Genomic DNA, 11,898 nt, shown 5'->3' on the forward strand with positions numbered 1-11,898 from the left:
CGATTATCATCAAATCAAATAGGAGTACTACTATAACTTCATTATATATATAACCATTATCATAATAACTATGGTGTTACTGATTTTTTTAATAATTTTGACGCTGCATATTTCCTTTTCGGGTTTGTAAATGATAATAGCTCTTCCTTCCTAATTCATCAATATAACCTTTTCCTTCATTGGAAATAAAATAGACAATATTATGTTTTCAAAACGTCATAATTTTTTGGGAAAATATCACCAAAGGATTACTAGAAGTATTTTATATCAGATAAGAACTTCAAGATTCCAATTTTTCATTGCACCCCCTTATTCTTAGCTAAAAATAAGTTTTTATGAGAAATGATCCAATTACCTCTAAAATTTAAAATAACAAGTGTTCACCTTGTATAAATAACAAGTCATTCAGGTATTGATAACAATCAATTCATAATTAATAATAATACATTTAAAATTTAACAACACATATTTAATGGAACAAATATTCACCTTGCATAAACAAGTCATTTGAGTTTTGACAAAAATTAATTTGTGATTAATAACACATTTAAATTTTAACAAGATTGAAAAACTCAGTGTACGAGTTTAATAGAACAGGTGTTCACCTTGCATAAACAACAAGTCTTTTAGATTTTGACAACATCCAATTGATAATTGACAACAACACATTCAAATTTTAATAAAATTAAAAATCTAATAGCACAATTTAATAAAATAAGTGTTTACTTTACATAAAAAAAAAACCATTCAAATTTTAACAACAATCAAATCATGATTAACAACAATATATTTAAATGTTAACAACAAATTCTTGTTTAGTTATTTGTCTTTCACTAAGAGGGACAATTAAGTCATGCCTCATGAAAATTTATTTTCAACTGCAGACTAAAGTGATGCATTGGAAAATCAAAAACTTAATGTTCTTCTTTGATGTAGAATACCCCAAGTGGTGTTTTCTCTAATTTTTTTGGTTTTGGTATTATGCCTACAAGATTTGAATTATCAGATTTATTTGTAATTGATTTTTTTCTCCTCAATTCAAAATATTTTATTCTCAGAAAACTACAATCAATGAAGTTCTTTGTGCAATTCTTTTTTTTTTTTTGGTTGGACAGACCTTGTTCACATTTTTTGAGACATGGGGTTCAAGAAAGTAAAATTAAACATAATTTTAATGTTAGACACATACACTCACATCTAATTCAATAAATGTAAAATATCAATAAGGCGAAATTCAATAATTAAAATATCAACAAGAAAATATAACAAATAAGCCATAAATTACATCATCCTAATAGTGTAAAGAGTCTTGAGAGTTTATCAATGATCTAATAATGATCAAAACTTAAATGCCAAAACCCATGTCACAAACTCAAGTATAAGGCATTCATATCATATATGCATAGACCAGATTATGGAAAAACACTACAAACCCTAACTTTATAAAAGTATACCATAAAATATGTCATAATATAAGAAGGCCTACGTCCTTCAATTGATTTTAACCCCAAAGAGTCTAAATCCTTTCCTCTCAACATTGCTTGGTGGGTCAACTTCCGTCACTTCCTCTCCGAGCTTCTTCTCAACATTATGGTGGTGACAAGAAGCTCCTTCAAATACTGATGAACTACTAATTTTAGGTCTCAACCCAACATTGTTGTGATAAGTGCCTTCAAATACCGAGGTTAACATTTCAGGTTTCAACCCAGCATTGTGATCAGAAACTTCAATCACTGAGCTGCTGCTGCCATTACCAACAGATTCTTCACCTCTCACAGGGTCAATCATGAAGAACTTGTCCACTATTTTTCCTTCCCTTTGGACTTCACACAAGTAAAAGGCAACAACATCATTAACCTTCAACTGGTTATCTTTCACAAACCTGCTCCAACCCCTCGTGAACACATAACTCTGGCTGCTCTTCCAAAAGCAGTACCGGAACTTCCAGCACCTCATCATTCTGTCAAAGAAATCTACCTGCACATCAGTGACCACTCCAACTTTTGCATCTTCTTCCATTCTTCCAGAGATCTCAGAAAAGCACGTGGTGGCATTTTTCTTGGGTATGACAATTCTGTTCAGCCTACCCACATCGCTCGGTGTCAGCATCTTTCGGAAAAGTAGTTTACATGAGAAGCCACCTCTCCTCTGCATTGCAGAAAGGTTGGGGCCACAAATACCTAATTCAGCCTTTCCATAATTATCCCTATGATGTCCTTGGAATATTGGTTGGCATGAACCACCCCTTATCATCTCAAGTACAGCTTCTTGGCTATATTGACTCATGAAGCTTGGCTCCTCAACAGTAAAATCAGTCCAAGGAAAATTCTGGTGAGAACCAGCGCAGCGAAGCTGAATAGTCACACTTTCATGAGCCATCTCGGGTTCCTTTTTGGACTTGACAGTCCCAAGCCAAATCTGATGACTATTAACATACATCTTAGAACCCCAACTCCCATTCTGCCGTGGCACAATGCCCTTTAATTTATTAATGGATTCTTTGCTGCCATGTCCTAAATGTTTGTTTGGATAGGTGGGATAACAATCGCCATTTGAATCTAAACCTTCTGGGCTCACATTATCCATACCACTTGATCCTTCACTTGACACTTTCTCTTCCACCAGAATTCTGCTGCAAAACCATTCAAGCAACATTTCTTTATTTTGTATCCTGAACTTTTCAGCAATATATTCATATTGGAATCCCTCATGTCATGTACACAGTTTATTGGCATCCTCAATCTATTTCAAGCCACAGGGCAATCATGGAGAGTTTCATGCCAAGACAAGAATGTGTAATTTTGAACTGAAACGTGAATGTAAATAACTGGAATAGAAACTAGTTGCACTTAGATGGCTAGGAAAGAGGCAGGGATTGCATATCCAATAATCTGTCAAATCTAGTCCTATCAGAAAGCTAATGCATCAAGCATACAACGTCAAATCATAAACTCAGTTTCTGGCTGACTATCTAAAACACTTGTCAATCTGAAACAATAATATTGATATGCTGATGGTAGGGAATCCAGAAGATCCTTGTTTGATAACCACAAGACAGAAAACAAATTAAAATGGAAAAAACAACAGAATACTTTACAAGCAGCTAATGCAACTAAAAAGGGGGGATGGAACCACTTTACATAAGCCCCATGTGATAATGGGAGGGAAAATATGTTACATTGTTGAATATTCTGACATACTCAAAATATCAAGCATTCAAGAAAATCAAAAAGCAATGAGAAACCATATGCCATATGAGAAAATATATAACCATGAAGCATGTTGAACATCCAACTTGTTTCACAAAGTCTGGGCAAAAACCTCATACAACTACAGGCGACTAAAGGGACAACCAAATAGAAGTACCGATGTGAGCCGCTCTTCACTAACTTATTTCTTGAGAACGTCCAAGGAAAAAGTGGCAGATAAAGAAGTTAAAGAATCGGTCATATCTGTGAGATATAGTTCATTCATTTAGTTTAAGCAGCAAATACTATGCAAATTAGATTGAGATTTTCAGTAAAAGCTAATCAAGAATTTCACTGTGACCTATATTTTAACTACATGTCAAATTGAAATAATCAGATCAACATGGTGTCATTTAATCACACTTCCTTGAAAACAAGAAATTGAAGCATACAGCTGATAAAGTTGCTTGTGTTCTTCGAAGATATACCACATATGACTGAGTAAAGTAAACAATAGTTATATTTCAAGCCCATAGCAAAATGCCATCTAGTTATGGTTTTGTAATGATAATTGTTCAAATTGCTACACTGACAAAGAAGGCAGTTTGGTTAAAGATTTGACAACATCTTACCACACCAATATGTTCAATCAGCACGTAGCATCTTGGTTTGGTTTTTATGATTTTATCACTTTGATAAGGATGCACAAACTGCAATGACTAGAATGATGTCTTAATTAAGAGCTTATTTCAACCAGTTCAGCTTTGAAAACTTATCCTTTAATGGTTTGTGATGCGAGTCTTCTCTTAACATTGAACTTTTAAGATGGATGTTTCCTTCTTATAACATCAGATCAAAAAGCGCAGTTAAATGTTAAGAGTTCAACCCAACCAAACCCAATTTTTATGACTATATCATATGTAAGCAATCACAGTCCCATGAAATTGAGCGTTTTGTTTTTCATTCAGTTAAAATCTAAGGGAGTGCAGAAGTGTCTTTAGACCCAAAGGTCAATAGCTAGGCATGATATTTTACTTGTTATACCTATCATTACAACGAGAGATTTTAGACAAATATCCCACAGACTAAATCAACTACACTCAAGCAAGTAAGAGTTACCTCTATAACTTGTTTATGCAAAGAATACAATTAGAAGAGACTGAAGGATAGGCTTCCACTAATCGAAAACTCAAATTCCCTGCATTAATTTGGAACTTTCTTCCACAAAGAAGACCTAAATCTAGCTTTGATATTTCTACCTTCCAATTCTGAAGTGCGATCTTAAGGCACCACAATCTGAATTCATAAGTTTCAAGTAAAGCAGGAAGTAACTAATTGGCCCTCATTAACCATTATAACTGAAGTTGATCACAGATTGGTCCTCATGTTTTAGAGGAAATGAAACTCGGAATATCTAATATAAAATTCACAAGCAGTGCAGCATTACCAGAGCACAAATTTAAATTTTATTGTAAAAATGTCCAGAGAGACTGAAGGATAGGCTTCCGCTAACCAAAACTCAAATTCCCTGCATTAATTTGGAACTTTCTTCCACACAGAAGACCTAAATCTGGCTTTGATATTTCTACCTTCCAATTCTGAAATGCGATCTTAAAGCAGCAAATCTGAGTTCATAAGTTTCAAGTACAGCGGGAAGTGAAACCAACACTAATCGGCCCTCATTAACCATTATAACTGAAGTTGATCATAGATTGGTTCTCATGTTTTAAAGGAAATGAAACTCGGAATATCTGACATAAAATTCACAAGCAGTGCAGCATCACCGGAGCACAAAGTTAAATTTTATTGCAAAAATGTCCACAGTTATACCTCATTATTTGCTAATTATCTCATTGTAATTTGTTTCATGGGACCACTTGCTCAGTGTTCTTTCTTCTTTATGACAAAGAAATCAGATGCTCTTTATAAATTTATATTTTATATTCTCTTCTTTTAACTAAAGGTAGTCTTTAAGTTATCATATAAATAAGAGAAGAGATTAGTGCTTTTAAGACAACCATTTCTGATGGGAAAAGGAGTGTAAATGATAAAGGAACGAAAAGAGGAGAAACAGGCGCCCAGATAAAAGGAAAAGAGACAAAAACACCTTAAGAAGTGAAGGTTACTAAAAATAAAAGATTCAAAAGAAAAAAGTAAAGCTAGACACACCAAATTAATAAGCAAATCAACATATTTACTGCATCATCATGTTTATTTTTTGGGGGGTGGGTATTTTAAGAGAATGGATCTCATGAATAAATGGTAGAGAGCTAAAAGGAATCACAAAGTGTTATAATTTTTTTTAAGGAACAAATGGGAAGGGAAAAAAATGCATTAATGCCCCTCCCTAAAGGAGGTTGGCTTAATCAATTTTTCACATTCCTCATATTTAAGAGGCTGTTCTTTCGCAGCTATTTTACTTGTTAGAAATATATCTTATGTTGGATACTTATGAATAAAGAATTTAAGAAAATAGAGGAAATTACATTTATTATAAATCAATACACAACACACCAGAAACATTATCTTGACAATAGACCCAAGCCATCGCTTTCATGTCTCCAGACAGGCATACACAGTACAAGGAAGCCTGTGCAATCAAAATCCATACACAATACCAGAACAAACTGTTCAATGGCATTACTATTTACTGTCATGTGAGGAAGCTACCCACTATGATCTCACTGTCTATAATGATTAGTAACACAATGAGATAGAAGTAGAATTCCTCACCATATTTCCAATTTCTTTGCAGGCAAAATGGCAAATGACTTGCGTGGACAATGAAGTTTACAAATAAATAACACTTTAATATTGAAAAAAATAAAACACCTATTCTACTAAACATGCATATTTTTAATGACCTTCCAAGTTAATGAATGATGGATAATCAATAGATGGTTACATTCATTTTAGGAAAAACATAACTTTAGGTTCATGCACTTTACTCACATTTTGTTACAAATTCTTGCACTTTTTTCAGTATTCTAAATCCCTATATTTTTGTTTTTCGATGTTTTATAACAAGACAAAAGTACAAAAACTTAAAACACTAAAAAATAAAAGTATAAAAATTTATAATATCAAAAAAAATGTCGCAACCTATATTAATATGAAAGTAAAATATAAAAATTTAAAGTTATATTTTTCTTTAATTTTATACCAACAGTCTCCTGTTGAAGAAATATAAAATTACAGTCACTTGTGTACTATTTCAGAGAAACAAGATATGAGACACCAGCAGCGTTTAGTTGACATGATTTAAGTACATCAGTTTCAGTTTGCAATCATGACATTCTTCCATGGTACCATTGAAATGAAGCACAAACTGGCGTTACCGCTAAACAATATAATTTCCATGGTTCCTCAGGCATAAAAGTCGGTGTGCTTTATATTCTTACCCTGAGCCCCAAACCTACATCAGATCGATGAACCTTTTTGAATTTGAAGTAATAATAATTTCCAGCACATATATAAATTGGGGTCTTTATGTGGGATTTTGCCTAGCTACGATACTTATGTCCCAAAAAGACTGCAGGTTCAAGTCTTGGAGTCCCTTTTAGGGTTTACTTCAGGCCTATGACAAGATATTGCGGTGGCCATTAAGGCTAGTGCGATGTTAACATGGACATAGGATGAGTAGGGGGCTTTTAATTAATATATTACGTGGCAATTCCATGTGATTTATTATTTTTGGAACACTACCGTAACCGTAAATAATCAAACATTATTCCAAACAAAAATTGTAACGGTCAAGTACTTTAATTTTTAACACACACTAGGTGAACCTATTGGATTCATGTGCGTCATTTATTTGTGCAACATACTTTGGTATGGTTTTTTTATCCATTTTTATATATCATGACATTAGGAAGTTACCGTAGAAATTTTACAACTAGCATGCTATAAAAGCTAGGGAAGCTACATCTAAGATCACCAATTTTTGGACAATATTTCACGATACCCAAGATTTGGGAACAATGTTGTATCACTGTAAATTACCAAATATAGGACAGTGGCCCACATAAGTACATGCCTTAAATTTTGATAAGATATTTGACAAGGATATAGGCATATGAGATTCTTGTGTTTGTTTTTACAATTGAAAATTATTACAATAATTTTACAATTGGTATTTTGTAAAAATATTAGGAGAAAAAAATTGAGGATTGAAGATCCATGCATATCATTATATCACATGCCATCCAAAATGGTCAAGATGGATGTTGTCACAACAAAAATTCTTAGCAATATTTTTAAAAAAGAAAAACACCAAAGAAAATTAGATAATCACCATTTGGGTCATAAGTTTGACAATTTTAGTAAGCATATTTAATCAGATAAGTTATCAAATTCAGTATTGACGAAACGTTTCCAAGATGAATAATGCACACAGACACGCATGTGAAGGCAAAGGGACATCTCTTGCACCGGGGTTTGAGAATTTGTTTTTGTTTGGACTGTATCATTAAAAAGGTCAAAGTTATATTCTTTGTTCTAAAATGTGAACCATGGGACTGCTGCTATCAGGAAAACACACACACTCACAAACGATGGGACCTCTGGATCCTCCATTGAAACCCCAATTGTATCAAAAACTACATGAATAGCACACACGGAACGACAGGTATCATCATTGATAAAAGCTAAATTAATAAAAAGATACAAACAACAAAATCCTTAAAGTGAACTGGTTTTGTATACTCAATAAAGTTATCAAACAAATGATTAAGCTAAAAAAAAAGAGAGAGGAAGATAAAAATACCAAGTATGAGAAACTTTACCTGAGCAATTATACTGCAGGAAATAGGTGAGGCAGGTTTCTGCTTCCTAACGCCAAACAGGTTCTGTGATAAAAATATAAAAGGAGACGTCCAATTACTTGTTGTATAAATAATCAAACCATCGCATTAAGGCGAAGAGAGAGAGGAAAAAATTTCAAGAAAATCTCATCGAATCTGTTTACTGAAAATTATCTAACCTGTAAAAGGAAGCTCGCATCTTTAAATCCTTCAATTACGGCAAGTACTAAATGCATTCCAACCCAGAAAGGGAAAGAACGAAATCTTCCCATATTTAGCCTCCTGAAACACGTTCCCAAGACTTTCCTTTTTCCTCCAACTCTACAAAGATTCCAATATTCGTCGAGAAAAATCGCTTTAAATCTCTGCATTATTATTAAAGCTTCGATTTATTTTCCCGTTGTCTTATATTCCTGATACAAATTTCCCCCCTTTCGCTCCTTTCTCGGAAGATTCGAGCTTATCGGGTGGCCAAAACATGGGCCTTTAGCTCTTTGCATGGTGAATAAGAGGAAATGAAAATAAGGGTTTGATAGAAAACTGAAGAAAGCATACAGCTTTCCGTTAAAATATGAACAGTAACAGAGCGTACCTTCAAGAATTTCTTTTGGGTCTTCTAGTTTCTACTTCCCCGGAAGGAGAGAGTACCATAAAAAGTCACGCAAACAATATTAAAAAAGGCAAAAAAATAATTTACAGACAGCCAACTGGGGAAAAAAAGATTAAATACAGGAAAAGATAAAGATCAGGTCATAAACAGATGGAGAGAAGCCTTTACACGCTAGCTCTTATCTCCAGATACTCAAAAACAGCATGAATATAGACACTCCTAATTATCGCTTTTTTGGTTTTTTGGGCTAAGAAATCAGATCAGGTTAGACACTAGGATTAGTAGGTTCTAGCAGATCGAGATAAAGAACATTAAGCGGATAGGGATCAGATTTGGGAGGCGCCTAGCTAGGCCTGCTGCTAGATATGTCATTTCAAGGGCTATAGTATCATGGGGGTCTGTGTGTGCATAAGCACAGCATGCTTTCTGTAACCTTTCAAAATTGACTGAAAGAGATTCAGAAAAAGATGAACACAAAACGAAGCGATCTGGCTGAGAGAGTCAAAAGTGACCGTGCTAGTAAGAGAATATGAGAGTAAAACTCTCTCCTGTGGAGTGTTGAACTGCAGATAGAGCCATGGAGGCCAGAAAAGAGAAAGACATGAAAGGTGGCTTCTGTGCGACGAAGGAACACACGACAAAGGAAAACGAGATATGACAGAAAGAAAAGTGAGCACCCACCTGCAAATGTATGAACTCATACAATTGCCAGCAGAGTGCTCACTCTCTTCTGTCATTTATCTCTATGTGTGTTCTCACGCCTCTTATTCTGATCAGGCTAAGTCAGATCCAATCCAAAACCTCAATCCCACCACATCTTTGTCCAGAACCTCATCAGCTATACACATTCGCTACACAGACAGTACTCTCGTATTACACTCACACACATACACGCCAAGATCTTATTGTTTGCTTGTTTTCATTCCTCTGAGGCATAACTACAAACACCTTTTAATCTTTCCTTTTGTTTCTCCCTCTACCAATCAGAATGAGGTTCACCGACTCTACGGCTCTATAGCTACGAATTGCCTGTGCAACAGCGAGAGGGACAGTGTCATGCTGCAGGCACTCTCCAGAGAGGTATCTTCTGAGATAGAGGAATTAGAAGCAGGGGATGATGAATTGATGATTAGGTAATGGGTTGTGTGAAAATGAGGCTGCTTTAAACAGAGTGCTTTGTATTGTAATGTAAGGTTCGCGAGAGGAGGACGAGGACAAAGAGGACAAAATAGTACACCCACGGATACTGTGAGAGAAGATGACTGAGGGTGGAGGAAATTTGATTTGAAAAGTGAAAAATGAATTTTTCTTTTTTGGATAAAAATAAAAAGAATAAAGATTAGTAATAATGATACTGGTTTGTGAATTTGAGTGTCAGATAATGATTCGTGGATATGAAATAGGAGGGGTTTGATTGGCTCTGCTAGTGGCAGGGCGGTGATGGATGGTTTTGCTCGGGAGGGAGCATTATTTTACTGATTTTTTTCGTACATTATTTATTATTTTTATAACGCAGAGCAAGTACTAGAAATTATGTTTAATTGACTCAAAATAACTTGTAATTATTAGTTTATTTTGGAATAAATTAAATATATATATATATTCGAAAAGAATAAATAATATTTATTACAATAAACCGCTTAATAGTAATCATTTTATGTGACTTTTAAAATGTGATTTTGATGAATAACTTAAATTTACATACTTAACAAATATCTCATGACAACTATTCAATTATTAAATGATTTCAAAAAAATTTTGTGAATGTTGTCATATATTAATTAAAAATTATAAAATTTTAAATTTTTGATAGGGATGACGCATAAAGAAAACTATTTTAACTTTTTTTTAAATTCTTGAAGAGAAATGTTTATTGAAAATCTTCAAATATTAATGAAATAAAATTCAACGATTGTCATTTAAAAACTTGTTAAATAAGGGTACTCATTTCATTCATCGAATTCAAGTCTGACTTTTAGATGCTGAAATTTTAAATTTAAAAAAAATAAAAAATTATTCTCAAGAGTAAACATTACATCCTCATCGTGAATTGACGAGGGAAGGGTCATCAATAATCCAATACAAAGGGTTGTGGAAAGAGAGCGGCGTGGGGTAGGGAGGAAGAAGAGGGGACGATGGCCATTATGTTGGTGGGGAACCCACTTTTGTCCTTTTGCGGCACCAAATCTAAAGCAAAATTTCCTCCTGCCATGTGTTAATGTAAAAGGCAAATCATCTTGAATTTAACTCTGACTAATTAATTGAGTTGAGTCGTGATTAATTTGAAGTTGGTCTTTCAAAACAAGTTTTATACATTTATAAGTTCAAATCCAAGTCGACATGTAGAGGTGGAAAACAAGGTGACCCGATCCTAATATGTTCAATCCAATGAGTTTAGTTATAAGAATTGGAAAACGGGCATGCTTAAATTATATAAATCCGGTCCTTATTTAAATGACTCAAAACCAGGTTTGTAAGTTATTTTAAAAAATTAAAATACAGTTCAACATAATGACATTATAAATTAATTAGAATCTTCTAAAATTTAAAATAAATTGAATCAATTCAGATCATCGATTATATCACAATTATAAACCAAGCTTTTACATGCTAATCATAAATTGTATGTAAATAGAACGAGAGAATATAATTAATTTCAAATCATCAAGACAGTATTGTATATAAAAGAAAATAGTCTTCTGGTACAGCCAATATGCGCGTGGCAATTTAAGTTTAAATTGGAAGTCAGATGGATCAAATATTTCACACCTAAACCTGCTTAACCCATCAAAGAACAAGACCAATAATTATTTAACAGTACCACACCATAACAAAAACATTTCAAGTATAAAAATTTCACTGAGGAAACAAAAGCCTTTGGGATTCAAATTGAGATATTGGGGTTTTTCTTCTTCATCTGTGCATTTCAATGTAATTTAAAAATAAAATAATATGGGAGAGAGCTCCTGTTTACAAGGTAGGGTTTAAGAGTTCAGTTACATTGATTTTTTAAGCCTTACAAAAACAAGCTTAAATAAATAACCTATTAAACCCAACCCATATTTAATCCGAACTCCAGCCAAAAGGGTTAGGTGATGCAAATCATTTTTCTCATACAGAATATGATTCACAAAGTTTGCTCCTTTTATTATAGCTTTGGGTTGCGCATGTAAACCTTTTATTTAATTTTTTTAAAATTAAAAAAATTAATCATTTGATCATTATAATTTTAATCTAATTATAATTTAATTTTTAAATTTTAACTCATTATTACTCAATCATTATAGTTTTAACTCAA

At 33.4% G+C, this 11,898-nt stretch overlaps 1 protein-coding gene across 5 annotated transcripts; it reads right to left on the reverse strand.

Moving 5' to 3' along the window:
• Positions 1 to 1,263: 1,263 nt before the first annotated feature.
• Positions 1,264 to 9,853, reverse strand: LOC129320053 (AP2/ERF and B3 domain-containing transcription factor At1g50680-like). Of its 5 annotated transcripts, none has more exons than XM_054965202.1 (4): positions 8,583 to 9,853; positions 8,170 to 8,311; positions 7,973 to 8,035; positions 1,264 to 2,632 (listed from the first exon to the last, which is right to left on the reverse strand). In XM_054965202.1, the coding sequence occupies exon 4, from the start codon at positions 2,584 to 2,586 to the stop codon at positions 1,492 to 1,494; it is 1,095 nt and encodes a 364-aa protein (XP_054821177.1). In that variant the 5' UTR covers positions 2,587 to 2,632; positions 7,973 to 8,035; positions 8,170 to 8,311; positions 8,583 to 9,853; the 3' UTR covers positions 1,264 to 1,491. The 5 variants fall into 5 exon arrangements, with proteins under 5 accessions (XP_054821177.1, XP_054821176.1, XP_054821174.1 ...); XM_054965201.1 differs by having other exon boundaries at positions 8,170 to 8,355; XM_054965199.1 differs by having other exon boundaries at positions 8,170 to 8,449.
• Positions 9,854 to 11,898: the final 2,045 nt, after the last annotated feature.

This window comes from Prosopis cineraria, unplaced genomic scaffold (assembly GCF_029017545.1).
Source record: "Prosopis cineraria cultivar Desert tree isolate PC_DT_omini unplaced genomic scaffold, ASM2901754v1 PC9, whole genome shotgun sequence".
NCBI lineage: Eukaryota > Viridiplantae > Streptophyta > Magnoliopsida > Fabales > Fabaceae > Prosopis > Prosopis cineraria.

Excerpts from the sequence above, each read along its gene's own strand:
- LOC129320053 (XM_054965202.1), bottom strand. The coding sequence starts at position 2,586 with ATGGATAATGTGAGCCCAGAAGGTTTAGATTCAAATGGCGATTGTTAT.